This window comes from Peromyscus maniculatus, chromosome 5, assembly GCF_049852395.1.
Source record: "Peromyscus maniculatus bairdii isolate BWxNUB_F1_BW_parent chromosome 5, HU_Pman_BW_mat_3.1, whole genome shotgun sequence".
In the NCBI taxonomy this organism is placed as follows: Eukaryota; Metazoa; Chordata; class Mammalia; order Rodentia; family Cricetidae; genus Peromyscus; species Peromyscus maniculatus.
Window position 1 is genome coordinate 105,481,862 of NC_134856.1, and position 15,583 is coordinate 105,497,444.

General features: G+C 45.4%; 1 protein-coding gene across 1 annotated transcript in view; it reads right to left on the minus strand.

Moving 5' to 3' along the window:
- Positions 1 to 1,270: 1,270 nt before the first annotated feature.
- Positions 1,271 to 15,583, minus strand: part of Scgn (secretagogin, EF-hand calcium binding protein) — a 41,453-nt gene continuing 27,140 nt past the window's right edge. The window contains exons 8-11 of the mRNA XM_076573043.1: positions 9,879 to 9,924; positions 9,208 to 9,267; positions 6,776 to 6,844; positions 1,271 to 1,822 (exon numbers count right to left, since the gene is read on the minus strand). Of these exons, the coding sequence (XP_076429158.1) occupies positions 1,694 to 1,822; positions 6,776 to 6,844; positions 9,208 to 9,267; positions 9,879 to 9,924 (304 nt within the window). The 3' untranslated portion in view covers positions 1,271 to 1,693. The remainder of the gene's footprint in view (positions 1,823 to 6,775; positions 6,845 to 9,207; positions 9,268 to 9,878; positions 9,925 to 15,583) is intronic.

Below are 15,583 nucleotides of genomic sequence, written 5' to 3' on the forward strand. Positions count from 1 at the left end.
AGGGGGAGAGGGGGAGAGGGGGAGAGGGGGAGAGGGGGAGAGGGGGAGAGGGGGAGAGGGGGAGAGGGGGAGAGGGGAGGGAGAGGAGAGAAAATTTATTTGGGAAGGAGGAGTCCAGGAGAGTGGCTGCCCCTGCCAGGCTGGAGAGCAGCTCATAACCGAACAGGCGGAGAGACTTACTTAGGGCTTCTTAGGGGCAGAGTTTTTCCAGGGAGAAGATTTTCTGCTCAGGGATTGGTTAATTTTCCTGCTCAGGGATTGGTTGGTTTCCTGCTCAGGGATTGGTTAGTTTTCCTGCTCAGGGATTGGTTAATTTTCCTGCTCAGGGATTGGTTGGTTTCCTGCTCAGTGATTGGTCAGTTTTCCTGCTCAGGGATTGGTTGATTTTGTTGGTCAGTTAATCAGGATAGAATTGGCTCTGGTTTCAGGGCCAAACTGTGTTTCTTTCACTGGTTCTTTTTAGCCTTTTGGCTCTAGTTTGAGGGCCAGGGCACATTTCTTTCACTGGCTCTGGTTCTAGGGCCAAAATGTGTTTCTTTGGCTCTGGTTTCTGGGTCAAAGTGAATTTCTTAGGTTCTGAGTTCAGAGCTGAAACATTTCTTTCACTGGCTTGGGTCTCAGGGTAAGGGTGTGTTTCTTTCACTGGCTCCGGGGTCAGGGTCAAGGTACTAGAATTCATGCTCAGGGATTGGTTGGTTTTCTGCTCAGGGATTGGTCAATTTTCCTGCTCAGGGATTGGTTGGTTTTGTTGGTCAGGGAAGATTTGGCTCTGGTTTTAGGGTCAAACTGTGTTTCTTTCACTGGTCCTTTTTAGCCTTTTGGCTCTAGTTTCAGGGCAGGGGCATATTTCTTTTACTGGCTCTGGTTCTAGGGCAGAAGTGTGTTTATTTGGCTCTGGTTTCAGGGTCAGGGTGTGTTTCTTAGGTTCTGAGTTCAGGACTAAAGTGTTTCTTTCACTGGCTCTAGGTTCAGGGCCAGGGTGAGTTTCTTTGGCTGGCCCTTTTACCCTACAGATGGATGTTAGTTAGAGTCCAGTCTGTGCTGTAGAGTAAGATGTAGGCTAGCCTCAGCTACACAGCAAAACACTATCTCAAAGAAATAAACAAAACAACAAAACCTGACCCAGGATGCTCTGCTCCCATCCAATTAAAAAATTATTTGGGGCAATTGCTAGCACCCTGCAGCTAATAGCTGCTTTAGGACGACCCCCCTCAGCACCGACTAAGGCTCCTACCAAATCATCAAGACATTACAAAGCTTATAACTCACACACATCTTTATTCTTGACTACAGAGTTATTTCTGCATGTGGACATGTTTGCAGAGGTGACAGCAGGGCACAGGTGACACTCTGAGCAGAAAACTCAAGGACAAACAGGAGGTGGTAGCTTGGGCTACCCCTATCCACCAGGTGAAGGGGACAGTTGAGCAGAGCAAGACCAGCAGGTAAACTGAGGCTCTAGAGGAGACAGGCCAAGGTCAAGGAGAGAAGACAGAAGAAGCTGCATGGGGGCTTTTCATGGGGCAGGATCATGGCTGCCTCTGGAAGCAGCACCCTAGGGTCCCCCCCTCTGCCCAAGAGTACCACTCCATCAGTGAGAAGGTTTGCTGACCGGGCCCCCGAGAGCAAAGCACAAACACACTTCTCATGGCAAGAGCACAGACACATAAGCAGAGAGCAAGGCAGTCGGGGATCAGGGGTTCATTTTCAGCCCCAGACACAGTGCCAACTCAGACTTCTGGATCTTTCCATCCTTGTTCACATCACAATGGCGAAGCAGAATCTCCCAGAACTTATCAAGATCCACACCGCTGATGCTGGGCTGAGGACAAGAGGACATAGTCATTCAGAAAGCCAGTGTCAAACTCCCTGAGTCCCCTAAGCATTGGGAACTTGGGGGTAGGGCAGATGATGGGCCATGAGGAGCCCAGCACAGCAACTGCCTTTTTATCCCACCCAAGGTCCCTAATGTCTGCTGGCCGTGTCCTGATTTCTTAGCCTGCACATTTAGGAAAGGTAAATAAACATTTCTGAAGTCTTATTTCCATATCACGTCCCACAGTTGTTTCAGAAAAGCCTGCCTTATAAGCAATTGGCTTGAAGGCATTTTGCCCCAAAGCAGAGAACTGTGACAGGAGTCTTTGATGAGTATGCTGATGAGAGAAGACATCTTTTATTATTGTCCGTGGGATGTTTAGTGCCTCTGCTTTACAGAGGGTTCATACACAAGGAAAATCCAGTGTCCATGATAGATAGCAAAGTAGCAGCTGAGGCTGCATTCCAGGCATGCTTCCAGACTAAGGAGGGACAGTTCGACCTGCATGCAGGGAAGCGTTCCAAGCTTCTACACACCACAGCCAGAGAGACTCCTGTCACACCTGTCACCCCATCCTCACAGCTGCCCAGGAGGGAAATAGTGGCCGCCTTTGCCCAGACTAGGGAAGAGGCTTGGAAGAACTCAGCCTTCTTCCCAGGGGAGAGAGCTGAAGTTTTTATGCCAGGTCTCCTGGCTGACCAAGCTCTGGCTCCACCTCACACAGCTCTAGAGGAAGCTGGGGGATGGATCAAAACTGCAGAACTGATATCCAAAGAGAGGAGAATCAGTGAATCTGATGTCCGTTCTTCTTGATTACTTGAGTGAGGAGAAAAAGGGCAGCTTTCTTCCAGAGACTTCTGAGCCCCCGGGGAAGCACTCCCCAGGCCCCCCAACCCTGCCTCAAGCTTTCTTCACTTCCAAAGAAACCTCTGAAAGATCTTCGGTAGGAGAAAAACCTTCCATTCCCAAACTAGAGAGACAACCAGGGGACCTAGTCAACACTCCAGCAGGGAGAATGACGGACCGACGGACACTGCATCTGTCCTGACCGTGGCTGTAAAGGGAGAAGGAGAAAAGAGCAGCAGAAACTAAAGGGGCAGCAGGCTGGGATAGAGTTGGGAGGGGCCGGGGACCACTCACACCTCCATCAGAAGCATCCTGATGGAGCAGGCTGCAAGGACAAGATGAAATGCATTGTTACCAGGTTCCTTTCGCTGGGTTCAAAAAGCATCGTTTCCTGGGTCCTGAGTACAAGGCAGGTGTGTGTGCAGCTCAAGGACATGTAGCTTAGAAGTCTTTATGCAAACCACACAAGAAGTCCCGTGAAGAACTCATCTGTTGTACAGATGCAAAGTGGAGATGTCTGGTCCTCAGCATCCTTAGTAACTCACTGCTATAGCTCTTCTCCAGTAAGTGGCACCCAGCTCCAGTACCCTTATGGTAAATACTTATGCATAGAGAAGACTGGAGTGGTAGACATTTCCACCTAAGCATCAATTATTTGCCAGTGTGTTTACCTCATTCAAATTATCTTAACCTTTTTATTCCTATTTGAAGAATAATATATTTTATTTCAGAATAATTATTTCTTTCGATGGTTGGGTTTTTTGAGTAGTGGGAAGTAAGGAGGGAGGCTGTAAGAGAAATTCCACTGCACTGTGTAAGTTATGCTTTTAATGCTAGGCATGTCACTATGAGTTAGGAAAGCTGCATATTGCTACTTAAAAATATCTGGATCACTGAGGGCGAAACACAGAGCCATGGGGCCTCCATCTTTAAGACTGTCTTACTAGCAAGTCAGTGACACAGGAGCGCTTAGATTCCTGGCCCAGGGGCTCTACAAACATAATCTCAGATCTTCAGATCAAACATAGGAGGTAATGGAGTTTCTTCCTTAATTACAGGTGAGTAAACTACAGCCCAGAGACCGTCTAACAGGCCATCATCATGCAGGTGTCTTGGAGTCAGAAAGCTGACTCAACAGGCAGCCCAGCACCATATTGTAAGCGTTCATTTTAAAAGTGGAACTTCTCTCTCATCTGCCTCAAAGGACCACCTGAGACTAGGCCCAGGGCAACTGAGTGAACACTACTGATCTGCCTCCCATGAGTCTTGGGAATTGGGGTATTTCAGGACTGACCCCCTGACCCCCATGCATGCTCATAGCCAGTGCTTTTTCCTCCTGTCTGTGGATTTGTGAGTGACCCTGTCGCTCAATGTCATCCTCAGGTTTTCATCATACCCCATCCCTTCTGCATTCCAACTCTCCTGAAAGAATGGAGCCAGTGTCCAGCCCATCAGCCAGCATGCCCACGTCTCTGGGCTAGGGCCCTGTATGTGTTATGAACACCAGAGGCCTGGACTATACATGGAGCTCAAGGTCAGCCTAGCCGACGTAGTGAGACTCTGTTTCCAAGTAGAAATGAAAACAGGCTTGGACTTTAGCTCAGTGGCAAAGTGCTTGCCTAGCATGGGTGAGGTCTAGCCTTCAATCTCCACTGTGGCAATCGAAACTAAAGACAAGCAGGAGAGAAAATGGGTCTGTAGATGCTAAATGGCACCCATGATCACCTTGCCAGCTAGTGGGGAACTGGTGCCTGGAACACTAGGTAGTCAGCCTAGAACTTGAACTCTTAGCCTATGTTCTCCTTGGCTTCTTAAGTTTTGGTTTATTTTTGATAATTATAAAAACATTTAAGGATGATTTGTGTGTGTGTGTGTGTGTGTGTACTGGCACGTGCAGTGCCCAAGGAGGACAAAAGAGAGTATCAGATCCCCTGGAGCTAGAGTTACAAGTGATTGGGTGGTTGTGAGCCACCCAATGTGAATGCTGGAAACCACATTCTGGTCTTCTGCAAGAACAAAAATTGTTCTTAATTGCTGAGCTATCTCTCCATATCTTCATTTTTTTATATGCAGAGATAATTTAAAATGAGAAAAGGAAGCAAGCACTTTAAAACTATGGTGAGTCAGTTGCCCTTGGACACAGCCATCCTGTCTTCGAGGCTTTCTCCCATGCCTTTGGCATGCGAGTGTTTCAGACAGAATTATACTCTATGATGTGGTCAGTCATTCGCTGGGCTAAAGATTCCTTTTGGGAAATTCCCTCCCATATGTTTGTCATTTTCCAGATCAGAAATGCACTCTAATGATGACAGCTGATTTGTTCTGAAGCGGTAACAACGACTGGGACTTTGGGAAGCCGTATTGTCTCAGGGACCATGTTATATCTACAGCATCCCTAGTTACCACCTAGCCTCGGAAGGCAAGTCTCACTGGGCACCGCTTGTGGGTGACAAGTCAGGCAACAGAAGGCTCGAGAATCTTGTCCACATTCATAAACTTACAAATAGCTGTATGGGATACAGTTCTGATATGTTGGACAGAAAACTTTCCAAGCAAAGAAGAAAGGAAGAGAAGAAGAAGAAATGGCAGGTGCTGGGGGAGAGGGAGGATCAAACACTGAGTGTCGGGAGAGTGCTTTCCAAGTTCTGCACAGGAGAGGATTTTAGCGCAGCTCTAGTTGGGTCTCCACGTGTGATGTCCGGCCCTGTGTGGGGATCACAGGAGGATTAGCAGAGCAAGCACTCTGCCTGATTATGGAAGACCCAGGCCTACGCTCTGTCAGAACCCAGGTCCTGTGACACAGAGGAAACCAGGCAGCTTGCTTTCCCGTTCAATCTATCAGCGCAAACTAAAACTCCAGTTGGGCCTGTCCATCTGCCATGAAACTTTAATATCCCCGAGATGATTCCTTCATTTCTATTAGCCAAGCTGTTAAAGAGGAAGTGGACAGAATGGGATTGTCCTTTAACCAGCATTCAAAAGGAAATACCACACAAATAGCTGTCACTTATTCTGGTGGAGAATGCCTGTGGTGTCTTCAGCGGGAGCCACAGAGCAAGGAGCGGGGGTGGGGTGGGGAGCCACAGAGCAAGGGGCAGGGGTGGGGTGGGGAGCCACTGAACAAGGGCAGAACAGTTGAGGGGTCACTGGGGTGAGAATAATAAGTAGGGAGACACAGAAGATGTGACAGTGATCCTGACTGAACGTCAGACAGAACTATGCCTGTGTCTGCTCAGCCACAGAATGCCAACGTCCTAGAGATCTGTGCAAAAAAAGGACAACATCCTTTTTTTTGTTGCAAGGTTTCCTAGTTTTAATCATATTTGCAAATAATTCTGAGATTTCAAAAGTAATTAATAACTGTTACTCTAATTTTTTGCTGTCTGGAGCAGCCAGTATGCAATCATTGCGCATCTAATAATGTGCTTCAAAGTAATCCCTGAGTACATAGACGACTAAATCCACTGTCTACACTGCTCCCTGGAGAAAGAGAGACTGGAATTGTCTGTGTAAGGAGATTATAAACAAGTTTAGAGAATAAAGTTCAAAAGACGGAGATTGTCATTTTAGAAACATCGTCTACCCTCCAGAAAACAGCCAGGTGATATAATAAAATCTAAATCACCTCAGCCCGAGACTTAGCAATGTCATAACAATACATATCCTTCCTCGGATGGATGTTTGAAAAACCCCTTGGTTAAAAAATAAAGTGCTGTATGAAATTAAATTTAAAATTGTAGCTACTGTAATAATGAAGTCTGAGAGAGGCAAGTAGAGGGGAGAAAATACTCCAGGCAACTGAAAAATAAATCAGTAAAATACACAGTAACAATGGGCTATTTGGGAAAAGTAAATGACTTTAAAATGATGGTTAAAACACACTTCTATGTTGATTATGTGTTATTTTAACTCGTGTGATCTTAAGAAAGTAAAAAAGATGTGTTGAGTCTCACAGAATCTCAATGGCTATGAAATAGGAAATGAATGTCTCCAGATCTTTCTCTCTAGTATTAATCTTCAGCCTCACTCATTCCCAGAAATAAACAATGCAATTTATCACAATGTCAACCCCAATGCATGATGGGAATAACCCTTCCAGCCTTGTGAACTCACCTGGACCAGCTCCATCATGTCTTTGACAAATCCATCCACCTCTGGGCCTTCCAGGGCTCCAGTCTTACTCTGAAGGATAAAAATGATCCAGTCACTCAAATATCATTTTCTTAATTCAAAAAGCTAAAGAACACATTTGACAAATTGACCAATCAGTGTTCATTTGTAACTGCCAACCAATTTAGAAATGGGGTGCTCCGTTTTTTTTTTATCCTCAAGGGGTTCGAGTGCTCTGCATGAACTAAAAGAATCCCTCATCAACATCTTCCTGCCCCCATCTCTCTGAGCTCCTCAGCAAACAGCACTGACATGAAATGTACTCATGTCTGCTTCCCATGGACTTGTTTCTGTTCAGGGAAGTGTTAACTGCACACCAATCACCCTTAGAAGACAGGTTGGGCATTTAAAATATTTGCTTTATAACTGAGCAATCATTTGGTCACTACTGAAAGTGTAAACTTTAAATAAAGGGAGGCTATATTGAATCAGTATATGAAACATTGTTTTTCCTGTCTATAGGATGTTTTTCCTACTCATTCTGTAACCTATGTAAACATGAAAGTAAAATGAAGTACAGACATTCAAACATGTCCATTTGTCCTAAAGTACCTGTTATAATAATGCCTTCCACCTCACAATGTTGTTAAAGATGTACTGATTTTTATTCCATGTATATGGGTGCTCTGCCTGCCTGTATCTCTGTGCACCAAGTGTGTGCCTGTGCCCCTGGTGGCTGGAGGAGGGTGTCGGATCCCCGAGAACTAGAGTTGCAGACAGTTGGAAGATGTCATGTGGGTGCTGGGAATTGAACACGGGTCTTCCGGAAGAGCGGCTGTTGCTGTTAACCACCCAGCCGTCTCTCTCGCCCCTCCCTACTTCTTATTTTTGAGACAAAAATCTCACTCTGTAATCCACCCTAGTCTTGAACTCACAGCAGATCCTTCTGCCTCAGCCTCCTGGGTTCTGGGATTGAAGGCATGAACCAGCACCCCTGAATCCCATCTACTCTCTCCGTGTGTCCTTTACTCTCATCCTTTAACATGTTATTTTGAAACTGCTTTCTTTCCTGGATTCACTAGCAGGTCAATGCTTCATACCAAACTCTGCTGTAAAAGCTTCACAAATGCAGTTCACACAGCTCTCACAGCTCTGTTCATTCTTAACCTGATCCCCCTAGCTTACAGATAGGGGGGAAAGGCAGGGAGAAGCCAGGCAGTGATGACGCACGCCTTTAATCCCAGCACTCGGGAGACAGAAGCAGGCGGATCTCTGTGAGTTCAAGGCCAGCCTGGTCTACAGAGTGAGTTCCAGGACAGCCAGGGCTACATAAGAAACCCTGTTGCAAAAGGTGGGGTAGGAAGAATAAAGAAATTGAGGTACCTATTCCACGTCACATGACTGACAAATCCAGGTGGAAAGCTGGACAACAGACGAAGTAAGTACCTAAGTGCTGCCTTGCCCAGGCACAGTACTTCTGCTCAAAATGCAGCCCAGGTGTTCTGGGATATTAATTTCATGGAGAGAGTTCTTAGGACCTCCCACCTTCTTGTTCACTTGCCCTTTCTCACATTATCCCACCGTGATCTCCAGAAATTCAGTTTGGTGTTCCAGAATGATTGTCCCCACCTGTCTTGGGGTTTCTATTGCTTTGATGAAACACCGTGAGGAAAGAGCAAGCCGGGGAGGAAAGGGTTTATTTGTCTTACCCTTTCCAGACCATAATCCATCATTGGAGGAAGTCAGAACAGGAACTCAAGCAGGGCTGAATCCTGGAGCAGGGGCTGACGCAGAAGCCATGGAGGAGAGCTGCTTACTGGCTTCCCCTGGTTTCTCAGCCTTTCTTATAGACCCCAGGACCATCAGCCCAGGAAGGCACCACCCCCAATAGGCTGGGTCCTCCCCCACTGATCACTAATAAAGAAAATGCATTACAGCTGGAGCTCACAGAGGCATTTCCTCAGCGGAGGCTCCCTTCTCTCCGCTAACTCTAGCCTGTGTCAAGTTGACGCAGCAACCAGCCAGTGCACCACCTGGGGAGTGGTTGGACAATCACTCCATGAGAGAAACCATTTTACCCTAGGCAGGACTGACTTTGTCTGGATCCTTTGGTGGGACGGGGAGGATTTTTCTGTTTGTTCATTTCTTTTGGCACACACAATAAATGTCTGGTCTTGGAAGGGGAGCCTTTCTCATAGTTTTACAAGCCAATAAAAGCATTATGAATACCTCTCTGTTCAACTATAAATCAGCTTTGCCCATTCTTTAACCATCTGATGTTACATAACGATGTTCAGGGCACCTTGACCGAACAGCACACTCAGGGGACCGCCATTCACTGTCTCGGGCTAGACCTTGTCGGTAGGGTGGTGCCACACGGGAGCAAAGGGAGCTTTCTACCCTAAAGATGGCTTCAAAGCACGAAGAGCACTTACAACATCATAATGGGCGAAGATTTTCTCAAAGTCCCTCTTCCTCTCTTCCGAAGAAGAAGCCTGGGTGTGAAGAAAACATTACGTCAATCCAGCAATGCACAGCCACTGGTGTGTAATCCCCATAAGGTCTTGGGCAACCCTTAGAAACTTCGAATCAATAACCCTTTAAAGTTCCTTGATCATTGTCAGTCTCTAAAAGAGTTAAGACAAATAGATGTCTTCTTGTATAGTTTGAATGGGAAATGTCCTCCACAGGCTCATGTATTTACAGTTTGTTGCCAGATGGTGGCGCTGTTTGGGGAGGCTGTAGAACTGTTAGGAGTTGGGGCCTTGCTGGAGAAAGTGAGTCACCAAGTAGCTAATCTTTAGGTTTTATAGCACAGCCCTACTTCCCACTGGGTCCTCTGCTTCCTGATCTACCCAGATGTAAGCAAGCTCCCATTTTCACAGCTACAGGCTGCTCCAGCCTTCATGCCTCCCCTACCATGACGGCCATGATGGACTGTATCTCTGTAACTGTGAGCCAATATACATCTTCCTCCCTTCTTGCCAGATTTTTTACCTTAGCGACAAGAAAAATAACTAATTTACCTTCCTTTTTTTTCTTTCTTTCCAGATACATAAAGAAACAAGGGTAGCAGAAACCCATCAAGAGAAATGTCATCACTTACATCCATTTTAAATTGGAGAAGGAAGTTTTCCTGAAGAGCCAGAATCCTAAATGGGAAAAAGAATAAAATCCACGTGACCCTCTGTAAACTCTCCCATCAGTTGGCAAATGGGCAAATGCACAGCTCTGGGCAGAGGAAAAGGTGGATGGTTTCCTCGTTACCCTGAAGAACTGTACAGAAGCTTGAAATACAGGAATTCCTACATCATAAATGCAAGGACAGTGATGGGCAAACTTTCCCAGGGATCCCCTTCACCGCACAAAGCTTTAATGACTCTTCCTGGTAGGAATTCTAGACTTCTGAAAGTTTGCCCCACAAGAGCAATGAAAAAATTGGAAAGAATGGTCAGAGCAAGGTTTGTAAAACTCTGAAAAATCATTTAAAGCCTTCAGCAGTCTGGGGAGAGCTTCTTCTGTAAAAACAGTGGGATCAGCATGGTGTGGTGGTGGTGCAGGTCTGTAGGCCCAGCACTCTGGACACTGAGGCAGGAGACTTTTGAGTCTGAAGCCACCAGGGCTTCAAAGACACTGTCTCGAGGAATCAAAATAAAACAAAAACAAAACTTAGAAAAGCCGCTACATGTTGACAAGAAGAAGAAATGTTGTAGCATTCTGTTTCCCCACATGTCCTGGGAATTCACTGTTGCAGACATTTGAGGAAGCCTTGGATTGGGAATATGCTTAGTGGTCGAGGACCAGTCTCACATGGGCAAAGCCTTGGCTGTTATGCCTGGCTCCCATTTCATCCACAACAAAGCAAAAGCCACCTCTTCCTGGCCACAAATTGACCATTCAGCTACCCAAGAAGAGACTTCAGTGGATACATACAATGAAGAAGACAGACTGTATGGAACTCGTTCAGAAATGCCACCAAACAAATGAACAATGAAAGCATCATCACCAACAAATATGTCCTATATGGAAAACTAAATGGAGTCCTTGGTCTGAAATGAGAGGACACTATGCAGAAACTTGAATCCATGTGAAGAACCAAAAGCACTAGCAAAGGTAAGCACAAGAGCAATTATAAAAGGCAGCGGGAGGGGCTGGAGAGACAGTTCAGCGGTTAAGAGCATCGGCTGCTCTGGTAGAGGATCCTGTTTCAACTGTAAGTACGCGGCAGCTCACAACCTCCCATCACTCCAGTTTCTGAGGTTCTGGTGCCCTCTCCCAGCTTTCAAAGGTACCAGGCATGCAAGTGGTGCACAGACATACATGCAGCCAAAACATTCATACACACATACACATTTTAAAAAAGAGGCAGGATTAATGTCATTGTTGTTGTTTATCATGTTTTAGCCTCATCAAGCAATTATTCAAAGTGTATGCCCCAGGCACCTGATGTACTGCCAGTTTCTCAGAAGACTGAGGCAGGAGGATCCTTTGAACATAGTAGTTCAAGGCCCGCCTAGACAACACAGCAATAGCCTATTGAGAAAAAGAAGGAAGGAAGGGAAGGAGGAAGGGAAGAAGGGAGGGAGGGAGGGAAAGAGGGAGGGAGGGAGGGAGGGAGGAAGGAAGGAAGGAAGGAAGGAAGGAAGGAAGGAAGGAAGGAAGGAAGGAAGGAAAGAAAAGAAAAAAAGAATAGAGAAAGAGACAGAGAGAAAGAAAGAAAATAAATAGGTGTTGATGGGTACACAGCATATAATGATGTGATTTGGAGAACATAAAGAACATGGGGGATTTAACAGTAGATTGGAACTGTAAACAAACACAGATTTATTATAATATTGAAATTAAGCTGCTATTAATCCAATTTGTTAATGGCAATCCCCCAGAGACCACTAAGACTATAACCCAAAATGGCACAGCCATATCTGATGGGAATGGCAGAAGTCATAAAGCCAGCACAGCTGCTTGACAAAGATCCAGCAAAGCTGAGCCACATGACGGCCACTGTGCCAGTCTGGGTTTCGATCTCTGTGTATTACATGCTTGGGGGTTTTTAATATTTGTACAATTTGGGGATAGTGGATTGATGGAAATTTTCTTATGAATCATGTATGCCTTCTCCCAGGAATGCTGCTTCTAGGCTTCCCCCAGGAAAGTTCTGAATATACTACCCCTCCCACTTTTAGGGAGGTATCCTTATCTACTTGAAGGTCTTCCTTACGCCTTTAAGGTTGTGACTCACATAAAGACTCCAGAGATCTCTTTATGACGCTCTAATATATCTGCCCCTGTACTTATTCCAGAAAAAAGATAATCAGAGCAAAGTAAACTTAAAAGGTCAACAAGATTTGGAGAGAAGTTGGCAACAGATCACCTTACAAGTCTCTTCCTGCTATACAGGTGATTATGTGGCATATACAGCAACACAGTTAGATTAGCTGAAGTTACCTCTGCCCTACACAGGGACTTCTATGGATGGACAAAGAATGGTGTGGAAAGATGATAAAAGAATGAGATGTCAGGACCTCCCTTTGTTAGAAAAGTTAGCTCGCTCAGAGCCCTGTGATGTCATATGGCCAAAGAACAGAAGAATGCAGGAATATACACATAAATAAATTCTATAAAGATATAAATGCAAACATTGTATTATGCCAGAAATTGAATAATAACTGCAGCAGCTTTGGCCTGAGGATTTTTCTTGGACCTATTGACAAATGGCACTCTGGCCATTAAGAGTTAATAATACACTGCTTAGAACATGACAGTCTACCCAAGCTGCCTTCGAAATTTTCTTTCTGTCTAGCATCCTTGAAGCTACAAGAGCTACCAGCCTGAAAATAGACTGTCATATGCCTCTAAAATTCTAAAAATTGGGCTATGGGGTTGATGAGTAAAAATGATTATAAAAGATAACTCTGTTCTGTCATGGTTCATCAATGATGAATAAAGTTGTGGCCCCAGATGTACAAGAGAAAAAGTTAAACACATGTCTGGATACAAAAAAATGATATGATCTATGTTTTGGAACAACATGAATCTATTCTTGCTTACTAAATTCTATATAAATAAAGAAGCGCTCTGGCTGCTAGTCAGTCAGGCTGCCAGATTCTCACCACCACCAATGGCCTGGCTCACTCCTTCCCTGGACTCCTGCTTGCCTCCTCTCTGGAACCTGTCAACCACAGGGACTGGTCCTGGCACCAAAAAATGTTAATGGTGAAAGGAACCATAGGAGAACAAAAATAGCTCACTACAGAATATTTATTTAACATAAGTTAGAAAGGAGCAACAATAAAAGTAACATGTAACTGTGTGTCACCACACAGGCATGTGGGTTCACGAGGGTCTGTGGAATGGAGACTCAGAGGCATCTTAAGAACAGCCTTTCATGGCTGCAGGGGGGTCCAGCAAAGTTCCCTTTGCCTAGGGCATTTTTATTTATTCTCTGTTACAGTTTAGCCAGTTAATTTCTGTACCATCAAAACACCCTAAAAGGAGCTCCCAAAGACCAAATGCCAAGTGCAAGTTACTTGATTTATCAGGTACCTCGGTTTTCTAGGTTTCCTGAACCAAGTTCTGCACAGGCCTTTGATCCTTGGGGGACTCTTTGATCCTTGACTCTCAGACAAGATTCACATAGGGTGAGAGGAGAAACAAAAGGAAAGAGAAACAAAAGGTGTGGTTAAACAAAGGAAGGATTAGGGCTAGGTGCTGCTCTCAGGAACCAGGCCGGGAGCTCAGCAGGAATGCCCTACAGTAACACAGATAAAACACAGAAAAACAGCAAACAAAAATTCTTACATCATCAGCAATCACATTAAACATATATGGATTAATAGCTCCATTAGAAGCAGAGATTAGCAAAATGTAAAGGGAGAAACAGATTATTGCTATTTGCAAGTGGCATACCAAACAAAATCCTATTCAAGCTAATAAACAAGCCAGCACAGTTGTGGGGCGTTTACCCACCACCCCCACAGCTCCCCAGAGTTTTCTTGAGTGCAGTCAGCAGGAAATATTAGATAGAAGGATTTATAGCGGAGAATCTTGCGGAGATAAACAGATAGAAAATAAAGGATAGCCTTGAGAGGGCCTGGAACCTATTCCAACGGGCCCCGACTGTCTCTGGCCCAGGGTTTTTATAGAGACACCAAGGGGTGGAGCAAAAGACCTCCTCCCCCAGCACAGCCAAGTGCAGGCCATCTCAGACTCCTGCACTCAGGCCCGTGGTCCTGATCATCCTCTATTCGGACCTGCTGGGTAAAGCCACGAGGAACCCGAGAATGGGCTCCCACACACAGTTAACAGGAGACACAGTCCACACAGAACATTCAGTGCATTTTTGTTCACTAGAAACCACCAAAGCAAAGATGCACACCGGTAAGCCCCGCAATCTGGAGGCTGAGGCAGCAGTAGTTCACGGCCAGCCTGCCTGGACTACATGGAGAGACCCTGCATCCAAAACAAAAGGAACAGAGGGAAGGGAGGGAAGAGGGAGAAAAAGACAGCAGGGAGGAAAGAAGGGAGGGAAGGGGGAAGGAGAGAAGGAGGAGAGAGGGAAAGAGGGGGAGGAAGGGGGAAAGGAGCAGGGAGGAAGGAAGGGAAGGAGGGAGGAGAGAAGGGAAGGAAGGAGGGAGGGGAGAAAAGGAAAGCAAAACAGAACTGTGGTGATTTGAATGAGAAATTTCCTCCCATGGGCTCATGTGTTTGAACACTTGGTCCCCAGTTAATGGTGCTGTTTGGGGGTCCGCTAAGGAACCTTTAGGAGGTACAGCCTTGCTAGAGGAAGCACATCACTGAAGGAGTGTTTTGAGGATCTTGTAGCCTCACCACACTTGTCCGTTCCCTCATTCCTTCCTGTGTGTGGATGTCATGTGACCAGGCAGCCTTCTGCTGCCCCCGTGCCTCCCCAGCCATTGCAGACTCTATCTCCCTGGAGCTGAAAGCCAAAATCAACCCTTTCTTAAGCTGCTTCTGGTCAAGGTGTTCTAGCGCAGCAACCGGAAAGAGCTAAGACAAGCTCCAAAGCACCATTCCATATATGACGTCATCGAAAAGAAGCAGATGATTGACAATAAACTGGACAAGAACAGGCTCGACTTATAGACTGAAAACGCCAACGTATCTTCTAGAGAAACTAAAGACCTGAGAAGATGGAAAGACAGCTGTTGTTTGTAAACTTGAAGACAATATTGTTAGAATGACAGTATTTCCCATTTTGAACAGCAGATTCAGAACAAAATCCATGCAAATCTGAGTTGCCTTTATACAGAAGCTGACTATCTAATCCTAAAATTATATCAAGATATGCAAATGGACCCAGAGTAGCCAGAACAATCTTTAAAAAGAACAAGATTGGAGAACTCTACACTTTTAAAACTTACTACAAATATCCAGCAATCAATCAGGGAAGTGTGGAAACCAGTATTTCCATTTGGCAGTGTCATGGAAAAATTAAATATAGAATTACCATGTGAATCAAAATTCTACTTCCAAGAATGTAACCAAGGGGAAAGGCTCATCGCACTCACATAGTAAAACTGTTCATCCTATCTAAAGAGCAGAAGCAACCCAAATGTATGTCAAGTGACAAAGGGACAAAATATGGGGTGTGTGCAGCAGAGTACCCAGCCATAACAAGAAATGACTGGGTCAATGGTCAGTCACAACAGAGACATGCCTTTCAAAACATTATTGCAAGTAATATAGCTAGATATAAAAAGTGCACGCATGATTCCACTCATATTCATGTTTCTCTGTGTGTGTGTGCACATGTGTGTAACGAAACTTACAGTCTTGGCATGCTGGGCACCA